The 20,642-nt window shown below is 42.5% G+C and overlaps 1 protein-coding gene across 1 annotated transcript; it reads left to right on the top strand.

Moving 5' to 3' along the window:
- Window positions 1-508: 508 nt before the first annotated feature.
- LOC138902208 (uncharacterized) lies at window positions 509-18,707 on the top strand. The gene is made up of 6 exons (XM_070190051.1): window positions 509-869; window positions 2,042-2,257; window positions 17,095-17,233; window positions 17,637-17,778; window positions 18,089-18,226; window positions 18,537-18,707. The coding sequence occupies exons 1-6, from the start codon at window positions 509-511 to the stop codon at window positions 18,705-18,707; spliced, it is 1,167 nt and encodes a 388-aa protein (XP_070046152.1).
- The last annotated feature ends 1,935 nt before the right edge of the window (window positions 18,708-20,642 follow it).

Raw genomic sequence — 20,642 nt, 5'->3', positions numbered from 1 at the left:
CCCATGATTTCAGCTCCAACAGCTGCACTAGTCGTCCGGCCGCCTAGAGGCGGAGGGCAGGTGGGTAGAGGCCGTCCTAGAGGTGGAGGTCAGGAAGGCGGGGGCCAGTCAGGTGGCGCCCCGGCTAGATTCTATGCTTTTTCGGATAGACTAGATGCAGTGGCCTCAGATGCCGTGATCACAGGTATTATTTATGTCTGTGGTAGGGATGCTTCAGTATTATTTGATCCAGGGTCTACCTATTCATATGTGTCATCTTTGTTTGCTCATTTCCTGGATATTCCTCGTGAGTTCCTTGGGTACTCTTGTTTATGTGTCCACTCCTGTGGGCGATTCTATGGTTATGGATCGGATTTATTGGTCTTGTGTGGTCACATTCTGTGGTTACGAGACTAGAGCGAACCTTCTGTTACTTGATATGACCGACTTTGAGGTCATCCTTGTCATGAAATGGTTGTCTCCATATCACACCATCCTTGATTTCCATGCCAAGACTATTACTTTAGCGATGCTGGAGTTACCCAGGTTGGAGTGGAAGGGTTCATATGTCATTACATCTAGTCGGGTTATCTCTTTCCTAAAGGCACGACATATGGTCGAAAAGGGTTTTTTGGCTTATCTAGATTATGTTCGGGACACCACCGTAGAGTCCCTAACGATTTATTCAGTGCCAGTAGTCCGGGAGTTCGTCGATTTGTTTCCTTTTGACCTTCCAGGCATGCTGCCAGATCATGATATTGATTTCCGTATCGATTTGTCTCTAGGCTACCAGCCTATATCTATCCCACCGTACCGTATGGCTCCGAAAGAGTTGAAGAAGTTGAAGGAGCAGCTTGAGGAGTTGTTAGCAAAGGGGTTTTTGAGACCAGGTATATCACCTTAGGGTGAACCAGTGCTATTTGTGAAGACGAAAGATGGGACTATGCAGATGTGCATTGATTACCACCAGTTGAACAAGTTTACCATCAAGAACAAGTACTCATTGCCGCGTATCGATGGTTTGTTTGACCAGTTGAAGGGTGCTAGGGTGTTCTCTAAAATTGACTTGAGGTCAGGGTACCATCAGTTGAAGATTCGGGACTCAGATGTTCCGAAGACGGCCTTCCGTACTAGATATGGCCATTATGAGTTCCTAGTGATGTCCTCCGACTTGAATAATGCCCAGGGGCGTTTATGGATCTGATGAACCGGGTGTTCAGGACTTATATTGATTCCTTTGTTATTATCTTCATTGATGACATCTTGATTTACTCACGTAGCCTGGAAGAGCACGAGCAGTATTTGAGAGTGGTACTTCAGACATTGCGGGAACATGAGCTATATGCTAAGTTCTCCAAGTGTGAGTTTTGGTTAGAGACTGTGGCATTCTTGGGGCATGTGGTATCAGGAGAGGGTATTAAGGTGGATCCCAAGAAGATTGAGGCAGTTCAGAGTTGGCCTCGTCCCACTTTGTTGACTGAGATCAGGAGTTTCCTGGGGCTGGCAGGTTATTATCGCCGGTTTGTGCAGGGTTTCTCATCCATTGCAGCACCTATGACTAGATTGACCCAAAAGGGTGCTCCGTTCCGTTGGTCCGATGATTGTGAGGCGAGCTTCCAGAAGCTCAAGACAGCTTTGACTACAACATTGGTTCTAGTGTTTCCTTCTAGCTCAAGGATGTATACAGTATATTGTGATGCTTCACGCGTTGGCTTGGGTTGTGTATTGATGCAGGAGGGGTGAGTTACTGTATATGCTTCGCGTCAGCTGAAGATTCATGAGAAGTATTACCCTGTACACAACCAAGAGTTAGCCACGATTGTTCATGCTCTTAAGATATGAAGGCATTATCTATTTGGGGTGTCATGTGAGGTTTATACTGATCATCACAGCTTACAGTATTTGTTAAAGCAAAGGGATCTTAATTTGAGGCAGCATAGATGGCTCGAGTTACTGAAGGATTATGACATCACCATTCTTTATCATCCGGGCAAGGCAAATATGGTCGCGGATGCCTTAAGCAGGAAGGCAGAGAGTATGGGTAGCTTGGCATTCATTTCAGCAGATGAGAGGCCACTAGCTTTGGATGTTCAGTCCTTGGCTAACAGACTTGTGAGGTTGGATATTTCACAGCCTAACCGGGTTCTTGCATGTGTTGTTGCCCAGTCATCACTGTTGGGGAAGATCAAGGCTCGGCAGTTTGATAATCCGCATTTGACAGTTCTTATAGAGACGGTACTACAGGGTAGTGCCAAGGAGGTTTCTATTGGCGAGGATGGTATTCTACGACTCCAAGGTCGCCTATGTATTCCTAATGTTAATGGCTTGAGGGGAGGATTCTAGAGGAGGCGCACAGTTCTCGGTACTCTATTCATCCAGGTGCTACGAAGATGTATCGTGACCTAAGGTAGCATTATTGGTGGCGGCCGATGAAGAAAGACATAATTGAGTATGTAGCTAGATGCCTAAATTGCCAGCAGGTTAAGTATGAGCATCAGAGGCCAGGAGGCTTACTCCAGCAGATGACTATACCCGAGTAGAAGTGGGAGCGTGTCACTATGGACTTCGTAGTTGGCTTGCCGCGGACTTTGTGGAAGTTCAATGCAGTTTGGGTCATTGTTGACAGGTTGACCAAGTCGGCACACTTCATTCCAGTTGCCACTACTTATACTTCAGAGAGGTTGGCACAGATTTATATTTGGGAGATAGTTCGGTTACACGGTGCGCCTATTTCCATCATATCAAATAGAGGCCCTCAGTTCACTTAGCATTTCTGGAGAGCCGTACAGAGTGAGTTAGGTACCCGTGTAGATCTCATCACTGTGTTTCATCCTCAAACCAACGGGTAGTCAGAGCGGATAGTTCAGATATTGGAGGACATGCTGAGAGCATGTGTGATTGACTTTGGGAGACAACGGGATCAGTTCTTGCCTTTGACCGAATTTGCTTACAACAACAGTTACCAGTCCAGCATCGAGATCACTCCATTTGAGGCTTTATATGGTCGGCGGTGTCGTTCTCCCGTCGTGTGGTTTGAGCCCGGCGAGGCTAAGTTATATGGTACTGATTTGGTAAAGGATTCCTTGGAAAAGATAAAGTTGATCCAGGAGCGACTTCGCACCGCACAGTCTAGACAGAAGAGCTACGCGGATCAGAAGGCGCGTGATGTATCATTTATGGTCGGCGAGAAGATTCTCTTGAAAGTCTCGCCGATGAAAGGTATTATGAGATTCGAAAAGAAAGAAAAGTTGAGCCCAAGGTTTATAGGCCCATTTGAGGTGTTGAGGCGAGTTGGGGAGGTTGCTTATGAGCTTTCTTTACCTCCCAGCCTATCAGGGGTTCATCCAGTTTTTCATGTGTCTATGCTTTGGAGATATCATGCCGACTTGTCACATGTGTTAGATTTCAGCACTATTCAGTTAGATGAGAGTTCGGGTTATGAAGAGGAGCCAGTTTCTATTGTTGCTAGACAGGATTGCCAGTTGAGATCCAAGAGGATTTCTACGGTAAAGGTTCAGTGGAGGGGCCAACAAGTCGAGGAGGCAACCTGGGAGTCCGAGGACATGCGGAGCAGATATCCACACTTATTCAGCACTTCATGTATGAATCTAAACTCGTTCGAGGACGAACGTTTGTTTAAGAGGTGGAGAATGTAATAATCTGATCGGTCATTTCACTTTCTAGAACCCCGTTCCCCTAGATAGGACTTCCCGTACATGCTTATACTGATTGATGACTTGGGGGGATGGTTGGTTCGGGGTTTGGAAGAGTTTGGGTTGAAATCGGAACACTTGGTTCCTTAAGGTTGACTTGAAAGACCAAGTTTGACTTTGGTCAACAATTTGAGTAAACGACCTCGGAATTGGGATTTGACGGCTCCAATAGGTTCGTATGTCGATTTCGCACTTGGGCGTATGTTCGGATCGAGTTTTGGATGACCCGGGAGCGTTTCGGCGCCTAATATTAAATGTTGGTTCTTGAAGTTCTTTAAATTTTGTTTGGAACGGGTTTTGGTGATTTCGAGGTCCAAATGGAATTCCGAGATCGGAAATAGTTCCGTAATGTCATTTTAGACTTGCACGCAAAATTTGGTGTCAATCCGAGTAGTTTAAGTATGTTTCATAGAATTGTAAGTAAATTGAAGAACTTGAAGTTCTTAAGTTTGATTCAATTGGTTTTGGGGTGCGATTCCTAGTTTTAATGTTGTTACGGGCGTTCCGAAAGTTTGAGCGAGTCCGTTTTAGGATTCCAAACTTGTTGGTATGTTCGGGCGGGGCCCGGGGGTCCCGAGTGTCGATCGGACGAGGCTCGAACCATTTCGGGAGCTGAAGCAACAACTGAAGCTACCCAGTTCTGTCATAACCGCACCTGCGGTTGGCCAGTCGCAGGTTCGATCGCAGGTGCGAGACCATCGTCCGCAGATGCGGCTCCAACTGACCCAGCCAATTCTGCAGATGCGACTCCTTCTATGCAGAAGAAGGACCACAGAAGCGGGAGCCCGTCCGCAGATGCGGCCCCAGCCGGCCCAGCCAACTCCGCAAAAGCAGACACCTGGTCCGCAGAAGCGGATCCACAGGTGCGGCCTATGCACCGCAGGTGCAAAAATCGCTAGGGCACTGAGGTTCAATTAATACGGGACTTGAGCCATTTTCACTCATTTTCTCTCACTCTTTGGGCGATTATTGGAGCTTCTTGAGAGGGATTTCCACCTAGCTTTTGGAGGTAAGTAATTTCTACCTATCGTGAGTTCAATACATAAATTTTGAGTAGATTTCAACATGAAAATTAGTAGAAATCATGGGTTAGATAAAAAACCTAGGGTTTGACAAGAATGAGATTTTTACCACGAAGTTGACCATGAAACTTAGTGATAATCATATATTTATGTTCTTTAGGTCATGGGTAACAACTTTCTTTAAAAATTTCCGGAATCCGAGCATGTGGGCCTGGGGGTGAATTTTAGGGAAACTTGCAATTTAGGTTGGGAAATCACTTAAATGGTGAAACTACGAACTTTTGAGCATAAATTGATTAGCTTATGTAATGTTTGACTAGATTCGAGTCGTTTGGCGTCAATTTGGAGGTTTGAGCGCGTTCTTGAATTGGGAAGTAGGCCTTGAGATGAGGTAAGTCTCTTTTCTAACCTTGTAAGAAGGAAATTACCCCATAAGTAAACTAAATTAATATGTGTTGTTATTTGTAGGTGGGTGGGGGAGGGGGTGGGGGACGTACGCATGAAGTGAAGAGAGTCCGTACGTAGCTACTATTCCTATTACGTCCGGGTAGTCTTAGGTTTACACCATGCCTTGTTGATATATTTATTGCTTTATATATATTGTTTGCCTTGAGAAGGGCGGAATGGAGTGTGCTTATTAAATGTTTCAAAAAGGAATTGGAATTTAGAAAAATTAATGGGATCTTAAAAGTTTTCATTTGAATGTCGTATTTTGAAAAGAATGGGAGAGTACTATAATAATTTAAGAGATCTTTGTGTAACCGCGTCGCATGTATGATTCACGAGCGGGGTAATTCCTTAAACTTTATGTTTGACCGCGTCGCATGTTTGATTCGCGAACGGGAAAATTGATGCATCTATGGTTCGCGCTGTTCGACCCTCGGCGGTGCACAATTTATATTTATGTTGGATTGGGCCGAACGTCCTCGGTGGTATTGTGTGTGACAGTAGAACTGCAAGTTTCTTTCATAATTAATATGGATTCATTGTCTGTGTGATCATATGTTTTAAAGGAAGCAAGTGATTAAGTTCTTAAATATGGTGATTTCTTGACACGTTAAAATCTTGTTCTAAGTCTTATTGTTGTATACCATGCTTAATTAGAATCTCATATAATCATGTTGTTGGCCCTAGTAAGTGTCAAAGTCGACCCCTCGTCACTACTTCTTCGAGATTAGGCGAGATACTTACTGGGTACATATTGTTTTATGTACTCATGCTACACTTCGGCACTTAACTGTGTAGGATCTGAGGCAGGTGCATCTGGATACCCATCTGACACGCATTCTTGATCGGGGTTTGAGATTCCACGGTGAGCTGCCCTCCTGAGCCGTTCAGCAGCATGCCGGAGTCCCCCTTTATTTTGTTTCTGTCTATCCCCTTTCAGGCAGTAGGATAGATATCTTTTGTATATTCTACTAGATTGCCTACATACTTGGGATACCAGATCTTGGCACACACACTAGTGGATTTATGATTTGGGTATTACTTACATGATTTCGGTTGCCCTCGTTGTTCTGTTTAATCTTATCATATTGGTAAATTGTTTTAAAATATTGTCCACTAACGTCGAATTTTATTTATTTAGTAAACTACTTAAACGGGAAATCACTAATTTAATCAGTGTTGGCTTGCCTAACAATAGTGTTGGGCGCCATCACGGCCTAACACAAAATTTGGGTAGTGACACTCGGGTAGAGTAGAGTACAACATTTCACCCTCAGACGGAGGGGTAGTCCGAGTGCACTATTCAGATACTCTAGGATATGCTTCGTGCTTGTGTAATAGTTTTTGGGGGTGCTTGGGATCAGTTCTTGCCACTTGTGGAGTTTGCTTACAACAACAGTTATCAGTCGAGCATTAATATGGCGTCGTATGATGCCTTATATGGTGGGCGGTGCCGGTCTCCAGTGGGTTGGTTCGAGCCGGAACAAGCTAGACTATTGGGTACGGACGTGTTTAAAGATGCTTTGGAAAAGGTTAAATTGATTCAGGATCGGCTACGTACAGCCGAATCTAGACAAAAGAGTTATGCAGATCGGAAGGTTCGTGATGTTGCATTCATGGTTGGTGAGCGGGTCTTGCTCCGGGTTTCGCCAATGAAGGGTGTTATGAGATTTGGGAAAAAGGGCAAGTTGAGTCCTAGGTATATCGGGCCTTTTGAGATCCTTGAGAGAGTTGGGGAGGTGGCCTACCGACTTGCATTACCACCTAATCTCACTGCAGTTCATCCAGTGTTCCATGTTTCCATGCTCCGAAAGTATCACGGCGATCCATCTCATGTGTTAGACTTCAGCTCAGTTGGATAAGGATATATCTTATGTCGAGGAACCAGTGGCCATTTTGGATAGATAGGTTAGAAAGCTGAGATCGAAGAGCATCGCCTCAGTAAAAGTATAGTGGAGGGGTCATCCGGTCGAGGAGGCGACTTGGGAGACTGAGCATGATATGCGCAGCTGTTATCCTCATCTTTTCACCACTCCAGGTATAATTCTAAACCCGTTCGAGGATGAACATTTGTTTAAGAGGGGGAGGATGTAACGACCCGACCAGCCGTTTTAAAAGTTGTAGCCCCATTTCCCCATTTACTGCTCAATTTTTGCTTTACAGTTGTTATGTGACTTGCCGAGGTGATTAGTTCGGGTCCGGTGAGGTTTTGGAATGAATTGGAACACTTAGTTCCAAGGTCTAAAGTTTAAGTTGAAATAGTGACCAGATGTCGACTTATATGTAACCGACCCCAGAATAGAGTTTTGATGGTTCAATAGCTCCTTATGGTGATTTTAGACTTAGGAGCGTGTCCGGAAAATTATTTGGAAGTCTGTAGTGGAATTTGGCTTGAAATGGCGAAAATTTAATTTTTGAGAAGTTTGACCGGGGAGTTGACTTTTTAATATCGGGGTCGAAATCCAGTTCTGAAAATTTTCATAGCTCCGTTATCTCATTTATGACTTGTTTGTAAAATTTGAGGTCAATCGGACTTGATTTGATAGGTTTCAGCATCGAATGTAAAAGTTAGAAATTCTTAAGTTCCTTGAGCTTGAATTGAGGTATGATTCGTGGTTTTAGCATTGTTTTATGTGAATTGAGGTTTCAACTAAGTTTGTATAATGTTTTAGGACTTGTTGATATATTTGGTTGAGGTCCCGAGGGCATAGGGTAAGTTTCAGGTTAACAGATCAATTTTATACTTTGCATTCCAGCTGAAGAATGCTGGTTTTCTGTCACTGATTTCCTTCTACGCGATCGCATGAGAATGTTCGCGATTGCGTAGGCTAATTTGGAACAGTGTGATTTTTTGTGCTATGCGATCGCGTGAAGGCATCCGCGATCGTGTAGGTTTGACCAGGATGTGCTACGCGAACGCGTTCGCAAAGAGGAATGAGGCAGATGGATGGGCCATGCATTTGCTCTATGCGATCGCGAGTGGCTGTCTGCGATCGCGTAGGTCTGAGGATCATGTGCTTTGCGATCGCACGAAGGACACCGCGATCACGTAGGGTCTTTTCTAGGAAGCTTACAATTGCACTCCGCGATCGCCGGACCTTGTCTGCGATCGCATATAAGAAATGACTCGGCAGAATGTTTAAGTTCTGAAAATGGGACTTCGTCCCATTTTCTATTTTTACCGATTTGGAGCTCGGGGAAAGGCGATTTTCGGGAGATTTTCAAGGAAAATAACGGGGTAAGTGTTCTTAACTCAATATTGGTCAATTTACCCGAATCCATGATTATTTTTAACAATTAATTGGTGAATTAAGTTGGAAGATTTAGAAAACCTTATTGGATTAATTTGAAGATTTGAGTGTCGAGTTGATATCGGATTTTAGTAAAACTTGTATGGTTGGACTCGTGATTGAATGAGCGTTCGTATTTTGTAACTTTTGTTAGGTTCCGAGACGTGGGCCCCATGAGCGATTTTTGGGTTAAATTTCGGATTTTGTTATAAAATTTGTATTTTCTTATGGAATTTATTCCTATAATTTGTATTGTTTGAATCGAATTAATTATGACTAGATTCGAGTCGATCGGAGTCAGAATATCGAGGAAAAGGCATACTACTTGACTGATTGAGCGTGATTTGAGGTAACTGACTTATCTAACCTTGTGTGGGAAAAATTTTCCCTAGGATTGATATTGATGTGAAAATTGTAATATGTTGAGAGTCGTGTATACGAGGTGACGAGTATGTACACGGGCTAAATGTGAAAGATTATGTCTTTAAATTTTGTAGATCACCGTTTCATATTAATTAAATTATTTTATCTTGTTATATTCTTCATCATTGATCTCAATTTTATACTTTAAATTTGCTAGACCTTATTCCTGCTAATTGTTTTACCTGTTTAGTTGAAACTTGGTTTCTTTCATTCTGTGCATTATTTGAAGGTTGAATTTCTTTAATTTAAATATTATTAATATGAAGTATTTGATATCTTAAATTTGGTATTGAGGCAACGTGTTAAAAATTGTGAAATATTATTTTTGCTTAGTTATTTATTCCCGAATATTTTGTGAGATTTTGTACTCATTGTGATTGAGTCGTGAGCTCCCTATTTTGGCAAATATTGTTGTTGTTGATTTATTTTGGAAAATTGAAATATTTGAGCACTTGAGGTGTAGATTGTGATATTGATATGCATATGGTGGTATAAGGTCTGGGTGTTGAAACGCATGCGGTGAGATAAGGGTGGCTTGATACGCATGGCTAGTAGGGGAACTACTAGAAGTCATGCGGTATGATAAGGGTGGCTAAAACGCGGGATGCTATTTCGGGTAAAGTATTTTCTTTAAAATTAAATGTGAAGGCTCCCGCGGTGATATAAGGAAATTAGATATTGTGAATTTATTTATGATTTGGGACTATGAGGCGGTACCTCGGGAGTGCCTTTGTTGATATTTCTTTATGGCTACATTTGACTTTGATTAATTTGATGATTTCTTTACAGTTGTAAATTTCTATTTTCTTTCCGCGGGGTATTATTTATCCTTAGTCGGTGAAGTTAAATGTGACATGAAACTTACTTGACTCATATCCATTGTCATTTTATTATTATTATATTGTTAAATATTTTACTAAGTCTTTTATTATTTTCATTAGGGCCTGACCTGACCTCGTCACTACTCTACCGAGATTAGGCTTGACACTTACTAGGTACCGCTGTGGTGCACTCATACTACGCTTCTGCACATCTTTTTGTGCAGATCCAGGTACTTTCTACCAGCCCAGATATCAGTGAGTTATATGTGTACGAAGATTTCGAGGTATATTTGCCAGCGTCCGTAGACTCCGGAGTCCCCTTCTATCCTTATTATATTGCTTCTTTATTTTTTTTAGACTTTGACATATAGAGACATTGAGGAAACAATTCTTAGAAACTTGTGACTTATTTCTACCGGATTTTAGGAGTTGTAATTATGTGAATTTTCAGATTTATTTATTTCAGATTTCTATTGTTATTCCGCATTGACAGGCTTACCTAGTCTTAGAGACTAGGTGCCATCACGACATCCTACGGAGGGAATATGGGGTCGTGACAACCAGGCTAAGCCTTAACACTTTGAGTTATGGGCGAGTAAATTGAGAAATGGTAAGATTAAATTCATTTTTGTGCTCATGTGTTGTATTGTAACACGTGTTTCGATCCTTCTCTTTTCTTGTGGAGCGGGCCGAAAGTCTCAGCAGTATATAGATGCATCTATGGCTCGTGTCGCTCGACCCTCGGCAGTGTACATATTTTTCTAGATCGGGCCGAACAACCTCGGCAGAATCGTGCGTTATATCTCTAGTCGTCCGAATATTCACGAAATAAACCTTCCACTGATGCCCTGCATTTTTATGGTTTTTCTTATTTATTTGATATTGGCATTTGGCATTTTCTGAGTTATTAAGATGGAATACAAGATCGAGAAATTTTTCCTTTAAAAGAAATATTTGGAGGATTATGAAATTTACAGATTTACCCCACTATCACTGTGCACTTCATATCCGTTATGAATTATTATATTATTTTATTGGACCGTTAGTAAGTGTCGATGTCGACCCCTCGTCATTACTTCTCCGGGGTTAGGCTAGATACTTTGTGGGTACGCATTGATTTACGTACTCATGTTGCACTTATGCACTAAATGTGCAGGATCTGACAGGTTCATTTGGTAATCATCTTTGCGCGTAGGCGCATCTGTTGAGGAGACTTTATGTGAGCTACAATCTAGGCTACGCATCGCAGTCCATCGAGTTTTGGGATTATTATTGTACTCCTTAGAAAATATTGTATTATGAGGAGACTATACTGTTTATTTTATCCTGTCTTATTTATATTCTAGACAGATGTTGTATTATTATTGTACTCCTTAGAAAATACTTATGCACTTGTGACACCGAGTTTTGGGAATTCCTTCAGGTTATTCATTATTGTGGTTCGTGTGAATATTTTTACTTACTCGGTAGATTCTATGTTATACTGTTCCTTAAGGAAAAATTATGATTTTAAAATACTAAAATGAGTAATTAAATTGGTAAATCACCGTTGGCTTGCCTAACGACGGTGTTAGGAGCCATCACGACCTTTAGCAGATTTGGGGTCGTGACAAACCTCCTATTCAATATTAAATAATAGTTACATGAATGTTGTTAATTGAAAATCCTACGTCTAGAATTTTTTGGGAATTTCAAGCATCACCAACCTTTGAATTGTTTCTAATTCAATATATTTAGAACACAACCAAATGAATAAGGTATCAATGGTAATATTTTTATTTTCTTAAATAAATTGCTAAATTATTCTTCCGATGTAGAAACCGAAAAGTCATATTTTTCATCTTATTGTTGTGATATTGTTTCTTCTTTACTAGTGACGTTATAACACTATCCATCCTTATGTGGCTAGACAATGTCAAAGCATTCTACAAGCAAACTTTCAAGAATTTAATTTGTTTATACCATATTGTTTGATATTTAAAGAATGAAGCAAAGTTTGGGGTCTACAAGAAGGCAGGGTTTCTCTACTAAAGTAAGTAATTGGTTCACGTAAAGTTTTCATCTTCTTTTTCTATTTTCTTTATTTGGTGTATAATTTCTAGACTATATATGTAAAACGTTTTGAGTCTATGTTACTTCGGTTCACTCAGAAATATTGTAGCAATTATGTTAGTATAATTATTCATTGAGTGTTACTTGGATAAATTATAATTTTAGTTTTTTTTTTAATTTGGTTCTCAATTTCTATGTATGTATTCGTACTGACATTTCAGAATGAAAGCTTAGCTGATGATGTTTCACGTATCGCTATGATGTTTCACGTATAGCTAATTATTCATTGATCAAGATTTTGCTCTCGATTATTAGTCAGAATTGGATTTTTAATAGATGTTAGATTCTAGAGAAATATCTTGCTTTTTTGAGGGGCTGGACATTTGAATGTAGTAGGAGCTTCTCTACCAAAAAACAATAAAGAAAGAAAAAAGGAGTTTTAAACAAAATGCATCCTTTCCCGTGTCCAATTTCTTTCTAAAATAATATTCAATGCATTTTTTTGGCATATGATAAAATTCATGGTTAAATAATTTCTAAAATATATTTTCTCACATGATAAACTAAATATTATAGTATAAAAGGGATATTTTATGTTTTCTACCAGAGTTATGATAACGATAAAGCAAACCGAGATGATAGGATAAAACATATACCAACATTAAATGTTTGTATCTAAAACTAATGTAATTATACATAAAATCATCAGTATTCTAGTGGTAACTTCTTGTAACGACCCGACCGGTCGTTTTACTTTCTAGGTCCCTGTTCCCCTAAATAAAACTCTCCGTGTATATTTTTAATATTTTATGACTTGCGGGGATAGATAGTTCGGGATTTGGAGAGGTTCGGGTTGTAATCGGAACACTCAGTTCCTCAATTGGCTTTTAAAAGGCTAAGTTTGACTTTGGTCAACACTTTTGAGTAAACGACCTCGGAACTGGGATTTGACAGTTCCAATAGGTTCGTATAATGATTTTGGACATGGGCGTATGCTCGGATCGGGTTTTGGATGACTTGGGGGCGTTTCGACGCTGAATGTTGAAAGTTTGCCTATTAAAGGGTTAAAAGTTCCTTAAATTCGGTTTGGAGTAGGTTTTGGTGTTATCGAGGTTCATTTTGAATTCCGAGCCAGGGAATAGTTCCGTGTGATTTAAGACTTGCACACAACATTTGATGTCATTCAAAGTAGTTTAAGTATGTTTCAGCGCGTACAGAGTACGTTGGAAGAACTCATAAGTTGACAATTTGGTTTGGAGTGTGATTCTTAGTTTTGATGTTGTTTTCAACGTTCCGAGGGTGCGAGCGAGTCCATTTTATGATTCCAAACTTGTTGGCATGTTTGGACGGGGCCTCGGGGGCCCCGGATACCATTCGGACGATGCGCGGAGGTCGCATAGCCATGGATGAACTGTTGAAGCACCCATCTTCGGGTGCAACCGCACCTGCGGAGGGCCAACCGCAGGTGCGAGCTTACAAAAGAGAGCCAACAGCCACAGAAGCGGCCCAGCACGGGAAGCCAGAAACCGCAGATGCGGACAAGGCGACCGCAGATGCAGAGCCGCAGAAGCAAGACTCGCGTAGGTGTGGCTCATCTACCGCAGGAGAGGCATCACAGAAGCGGCACTCTTTTCGCAAATGCGGACTTAGGCCAGCCAAGGGAGGATCGCATCTGCGATAAATCTTTCGCAGATGCGGCCCAGTGACCACAGATGCGAAATCGCGGGATTTTGGAGCATGTGTAGATTTTAGAGCTTTGAAGAGGGGGCTTTCCGCCTAGCTAATTGAGGTAAGTAATTTCTATGCAATGTGAGTTTAATGCATAGATCATGGGTAGATTTTAACGTGAAGATTTGTGAAAAATATGGGTTTAGATGAATAACCCTAGGTTTTGATAAAAATGGCATTTAACCACGAAAATGGTTATGAAAATTAGTGAAAACTGTATATTTGAGTTCGTGAGGTTATGTGTAACAACTCTCTACGAAAATTTCCAAAATTCGGGCACGTGGGCCCGGGGATAAATTTTAGGGATCCTTTAATTGATGTTGGGTAATCACTCTAATAGTTAGAATATGAACTTTTGAACACATATTGATTGATTTATACAACATTTGACTAGTTTCGGGTTGTTCGGCACCGAGTTGAGGCTTTGGAGTGAATTAGAGGCCGGAAAGTGAGCTTGAGACGAGGTAAGTTCTAGTCTAACCTTGCAAGAGGGAATGCTACCCCATAGGTGATTTAGATTAATGTTTGCCTATAATTGTGGGGACTACGTATGTACGAGGTGACGAGAGTACGTGCGTAGCTATTATTTATGCTATGTACGAGTAGTTTAGGACCCAAATCATGAATTATTTAAAATATCGCACACTATTTGTTAATTAAAGTGCCTAAATTATATTAGAACTTGTTAGAGGGATTGTGAAAGAGCGTTAATGGAATTTTTACTACATTGTGTGAACCTTTAATAACGTTTAAGTCAAATGCTTATAAAGTATCCTCTCTTCTTGTGGAGCGGGCCGAATGCCTCGGCAGTAGATAGATGCATCTATGGTTCATGTCGCTCGACCCTCGGCAGTGTTATACATTATTCTAGATCGGGTTGTACGACCTCAGCAAAATCATGCGTGTTAATACTCGGAGTTTAATTATATATTTGATATCATTTCATGGCTTGAGAGGTTAAAGTATACATGATGGAATTTATTTGGGACTTGCCATGCGTGAAAGTATTCTTTACTTCCTGCTTGTTATTTAGTATTATTTTGGTTACATAACCTATGCTTACCCAGACAGTAGATAGAGTTTTGTATTTTCTACTAGTGCTCATATACTTGTGACACCAGATATTGGCTCACACTTTAGTAGACTTTGAGATTTTGAAATATTTACATATTTATGCTTGCATTCAGATGCTTTCATTTTATTCATTTGACTCTCTATTTCGCAAATTTCTAAATAAATGGAATTTAATTATTTGCAAGCCTGTTAAAAGAGAAGTAATCACATAGTAAATTCATCGCAGGCTTGCCTAGCGACGACGTTGGGCGCTATCATAGCCTATAGGAGAAATTGGGTCATGATAACATGGTATCAGAGCACTATGTTCACGTAGGTCTCACAAGTTATGAGCAGGCCAAATAGAGTCTTGCGGATCATTGCAAAGATGTTCATACTTATCTTCGAGGCTATAGGGTGTTAGGAAACTACTCTTTCTTCACCTCATATCGTACAGTTGATGTGGTACTAAGTAGTTTTCTCTTATTATCTCACAGATGGTGAGAACACGCGCAACGGATGTTCCAAACCATGGAGGTATTGCTCCCCCCGTTGCTAGAGGCTGAGGTAGAGGCAGAGGCCGAGGGAGGGATCCATCCTATAGGATGAGAATGAGGACGTCCCAGAGTTGCTCCAACTATGCCACCAGTGGATCCAGTGGAGGATCCTATTATTTTGGAGTAGGGCGAGGCGCCTGCAGCAGAGCCAGCCCCGGTAGATTTCATATCCGCTCCGGGATTCCAAGAGGTCATGGGCCGTATGTTGCGATTCATGGATTCTATGACTTAAGCTGGCCTATTTCCAGTAGACCCAACCACATCTCAGGTGGGAGGGGGAGCACAGACCCCTACCGCTCAGGCTCCAGGGCATGCAGCTGCGTGTATCAGACCCTGAGCGCACTACCCGTGGGTGGAGCTCAGCCAGTTATAGTAGCTATACCTGAGCCTAGACCAGCTACGACCGGTGATCCACATAAGCTATTGGATAGGTGGACCAGGCTTCATCCTCCTGCCTTTGGAGGTGAGCGACATTAGGACCCCCAAGACTTTATTGATCGGTGCAGGGACCGACCGCACAACATGAGGATATTGGAGTCCTATGGGGTGGATTTTACTACCTTTAAGCTGGAGGGTAGGGCCCATAGATGGTGGCAATACTATCTTTTTGGCAGACTAGCAGGTTCCCCTCCCATGACATGGGATCATTTCACACTCCTCTTCTTGGACAGATATATTCCACCCTCTCAGAGGGAAGAGTTGCGGGTTCAGTTTGAGTAGCACTAGCAGGGTCAGATGTCGATGACCGACTATGAGGCGAGATTCTCTAAGTTATCTCGCCATGCACTTATGATACTTCCTACCGATGCAGAGAGAGTGCAGAGTTTTGTTGCCGGGTTACACTCTAGTATCCATGCCATCATGGCTCGAGAGGTGGAGATAGTTACTTCTTATGGTTTGGTTGTGGAGATAGCTCGGAGGATCGAGGGTGTCCGTCAGCGGAGACGAGAGCAGGCGACGAGGGATAAGTGGTTTTGATATTCTGGAGAGTTTAGTGGTGTCCCAGCTGGGGGCAGGGGTCAGCTCGTGAGGGGCTAGCCTAGCAGGCCCACCTATCCAGCACCGTCTCCTCCTCAGGGTGCTCTAGTGTGACCTTATTTCAGTGCCATGCTAGAGAGTTCTTATCGCCCACCAGCTATCCAAGGTTCCTCTAGTGGGTATTCAGGCCATCAGGGCCAAACTTTAGGTAAGTAGTCCACCGTACCGAGAGGTTGTTTTGAGTGCGGGGATCTCAGCCATGTGTAGAGGTTCTGCTCCAGGCTTTGGGGCAAGGCAGTACAGCAGGTTCAGCAACCTATTATTCCAGCACCAGCTGCCCTACCATCCATCCAACCATCCAGAGGTGGAGGGTAGGTGGGTAGGGGTCATCCTAGAGGTGGAGGCCAGTCGGGTAGAGGCCAGTCAGGTGGCGCTCAAGCTACGTTCTATGCTTTTTTTGGCCAGACTAGATGCAGTGGCCTCAGATGTCGTGATCACAGGTATCATTTCTCTCTGCAATAGGGATGCTTCGGTATTATTTGACCCAGGGTCTACGTATTCATATGTTTCATCTCTGTTTTCTCATTTCTTGGGTGTTTCTCGTGAGTCCTTGGGTACCCCTGTTTATGTGTCCACTCCAGTGGTCGATTCTGTCATTGTGGATCGAATCTACCGATCGTGCATTGTTACATTCTGTGGTTATTAGACTAGAGCGGATCTTTTATTGCTTGATATGACCGACTTTGAGGTCTTCCAAGGCATGGAATAGCTATCTCCATATCACGCCATCCTTGATTGCCATGCCAAGACTGTTACTCCGACGATTCCAGAGTTTCCTAGATTGGAGTAGAAGGGTTCGTCTGTCAGTACACCTGTTCGGCTTATTTTGTTTCTGAAGGCTCGACACATGGTCGAGAAGAGTTTCTTGGCTTATCTAGCCTATGTTCGAGATACTACCATAGAGACTCCGGTGATTGATTCAGTGCCCGTGGTCTAGGATTTCTCCGATGTGTTTACTTTTAATCTTACAGGCATGCCACCAGATCGTGTTAACAATTTTTGTATTGATTTGGCTTCGGGTACCCAGCCTATATCTATCCCACCGTATCGCATGGATCTGAAAGATTTAAAGGAGTTGAAGGATCAACTTGATGGGTTAATAGCAAAAGGGTTCTCCAGGCTGAGTGTATCGCCTTGGGGTGCACTAGTGTTATTTATGAAGAAGAGAGATGGGACTATGCGGATATGCATTGATTACCGCCGGTTGAACAAGGTTACTATCAAGAGCAAGTACCCATTGCCATGTATTGATGATTTGTTTGACTAGTTGCAGGGTACCAGAGTATTCTCTAAGATTAACTTGAGATCGGGGTACCATCAATTGAAGATTCGGGATTCGGATGTTCTGAATATGCTTTCAGAACTAGATATAGCTATTATGAGTTTCTAGTGATGTCCTTCGTTTGACCAATGCCCCAGTGACGTTCATGGATTTGATGAATCTGGTGTTCAGGCCATGCATTGATTCATTTGTCATTGTCTTCATTGATGACATTTTGATCTACACATGTAGCATAGAGGAGCACGAGCGACATTTGAGAGTGGTGCTTCAGACCTTGCAAGAACAGAAATTATATGCTAATTTCTCCAAGTATGAGTTCTGGTTAGATTCTGTGTCATTCTTGGGGCATGTTGTATCAGGCGAGGGTATTAAGGTAGACCCCAAGAAGATCGAGGCAGTTCAGAGTTGACCTCGTCCTACCATAGTGACTGAGATCGGGAGCTTCCTGGGGTTAGCAGCTTATTATTGTTGGTTTGTAGAGGGCTTCTCATCTATTGCAGCACCTTTGACTAGATTGACTCAGAAGGGTGCTCCGTTCTGATGGCCTGATGATTGCGAGGCGAGCTTTCAGAAGCTTAAGACTGCATTGACTTCAACGCCGGTGTTAGTGTTGCCTTCCGAATCAGGGATGTATACTGTATTAAGACGCTTCACACGTTGGTTTGGGTTGTGTATTGATGTAGGAGGGGCGAGTTATTGCAAATGATTCACGTCAATTGAAGCCCCATGAGAAGAATTACCATGTATACGATTTGGAGTTGGTCGCGATTGTTCATTCTCTTAAGATCTGGAGGCAGTATCATTATGGGGTGTCCTGTGAGGTTTACACCGATCATCGTAGCTTGCAGCACTTGTTCAAACATATGGATCTCAATTTGAGGTAGCTCAGATGGCTTGAGTTACTAAAAGACTATGGTATCACAATCCTTTATCACCCGGGCAAGGCTAATGTAGTTGCGAATGCCTTGATTAGAAAGGCGGAGAGTATGGGTAGTTTGGCATCCATTTCAGCAGAGGAGAGGCCACTAGCTATGGACATTTAGTCCTTGGCTAACAGACTAGTGAGATTGGATATTTCAGAGCCCAGTCAAGTTCTTTCATGTCGTTGCTTAGTCTTCACTATTCGAGCAGATCAAGGCTCGCCAGTTTGATGATTCGCACTTGTCGGTTCTCAGAGAGACGGTACTACAGGGTGGTTCCAAGGAGGTTATTATCGGTGAGGATGGTGTTCTTCGACTCCAGGGTTGCCTATGTGTTCCTAATGTTCATGGCTTGAGGGAGAAGATCCTAGAGGATGCATAGAGTTCTCGGTATTATATTCATCTAGGTGCTACAAAGATGTATCGCGACCTGAGGCAGCATTATTAGTGGCGGCAGATGAAGAAGGACATAGTTGAGTGTGTGGCGAGGTGCCTAAATTGCCAGTAGGTCAAGTATGAGCATCAGAGGCAAGGTGGCCTAATTCAGCAGATGACGATACCTGAGTGGGAATGGGAGCGCATTACTATGGACTTTGTAGTTGGGTTGCCACGGACCTTGTGGAAGTTTGATGCAGTTTGGGTGATTTTTAATAGGTTGACCAAGTCAGCACATTTCATTTTGCTTGTGACCATGTATTCTTCAGAGAGGTTGGCTCGGATTTATATTTAGGAGATTGTTCGGTTGCATGGTGTGTCTGTCTCCATTATATCAGATAGAGGCCCTTAGTTTACTTCACATTTCTGGAGAGTAGTACAGAGAGAGTTAGAGACCCGGGTAGAGCTCAGCACAGCCTTTCATACGCAGACCGACAAGCAGTCGGAGCGGACAGTTCAGATCTTGGAGGATATGCTCCGAGCATGTGTGATTGACTTCGGAGGGAAGTGGGATCGATTATTGCCTTTGGCTGAGTTTGCTTACAACAATAGTTATCAGTCCAGCATCGAGATGGCTCCATTTGAGGATTTATATGGTCGGCGATGTTGCTCTCCCATTGGATGGTTTGATCCTAGCGAGGCTAAGTTATATGGTATTGATTTGGTGAAGGATACCTTGGAAAAGGTAAAGATGCTTCAAGAGCGGCTTTGCACACCACAGTCCAGGCAGAAAACTTACGCGGATTAGAAGGCACATGTTTTATCATTTATGGTAGGCGAGAAGGTTCTCTTGAAAGTCTCGTCAATGAAAGGGATCATGAGGTTCGGAAAGAAGGGCAAGTTGAGCCCAAGGTTTATAGGCTCATTTGAGGTGTTGAGACGAGTTGGGGAGGTTGCTTATGAGCTCGCTTTACCTCACAGTCTATCGGGAGTTCATCCGGTTTTCCACGTGTCTATGCTCTGGAGGTATCATACCGACAGGACATATGTGTTGGACTATAGCACAGTTCAGTTAGATGAGAGCCTGGGTTAAGAGGAGGAGCCAATTGCCATTGTTGATAGGCAGGTTTACCAGTTGAGGTCCAAGAATATTTTTGTGGTAAAGGTTCAGTGGAGGGGCCAACCAGTCAAGGAGGCAACTTGGCAGGCCGAGGAGGACATGCAGAGAAGATATCCACACTTATTCAGCGCTTCAGGTATGATTCTAGACCCATTTGAGGATGAACGTTTGTTTAAGAGGTGGAGAATGTAACGACCCAACCGTTAGTTATGCTTTCTAGGTCAATGTTCCACTAAATAAGACTCTCCGTATGTGTTTTTACTATTTTATGACTTGCGGGGATGGATAGTTCGGGATTTGGAGGGGTTCGGGTTGAAATCGGAATGCTCAGTTCCTCAATTGGCTTTTAAAAGGCAAAGTTTGACTTTGGTCAATATTTTTGAGTAAACGACCTCGGAACCAGGATTTGATGGTTCTAATAGGTTCATATGATGATTTTAGACTTAGGCACATGTTCGGATCGGGTTTTGGATGACCCGAGAGTGTTTCGACGCTGAAGGTTGAAAGTTTGCCTATTGAAGGGTTAAAAGTTCCTTAAATTTATTTTGGAGTAGGTTTTGGTGTTGTCGAGGTTTGTTTGAGATTTTGAGCCGGGGAATAGTTTCGTATGGTAATTTAAGACTTGCACGCAAAATTTGGTGTCATTCCGAGTAATTTAAGTATGTTTCGGCGCGTTCGGAGTAAGTTGGAAGAATTTGAAATTCATAAGTTGAGTCAATTTGGTATGGGATGTGATTCTTAGTTTTGATGTTGTTTTTCGCGTTCCGAGGGTGCGAGCGAGTCTCTTTTATGATTTCAATCTTGTTGGCATGTTTGGACGGG

The sequence above is a fragment of the Nicotiana tomentosiformis genome, chromosome 12, assembly GCF_000390325.3.
Source record: "Nicotiana tomentosiformis chromosome 12, ASM39032v3, whole genome shotgun sequence".
NCBI classification, from domain to species: domain Eukaryota; kingdom Viridiplantae; phylum Streptophyta; class Magnoliopsida; order Solanales; family Solanaceae; genus Nicotiana; species Nicotiana tomentosiformis.
Note: the sequence above shows the minus strand (reverse complement) of the source record. Positions and strands in the feature narration are given on the sequence as shown.

Bases quoted from the DNA above. Each gene is read 5' to 3' on its own strand.
- LOC138902208 (XM_070190051.1), top strand. From the start codon at position 509: ATGCTGGAGTTACCCAGGTTGGAGTGGAAGGGTTCATATGTCATTACA. The intron at 2,258-17,094 runs GTATTCTACGAC...TTAATCTTACAG, and splicing joins GGTTTCTATTGGCGAGGATG to GCATGCCACCAGATCGTGTT. The intron at 18,227-18,536 runs GTTTACACCGAT...CTATTCGAGCAG, and splicing joins ATTATGGGGTGTCCTGTGAG to ATCAAGGCTCGCCAGTTTGA.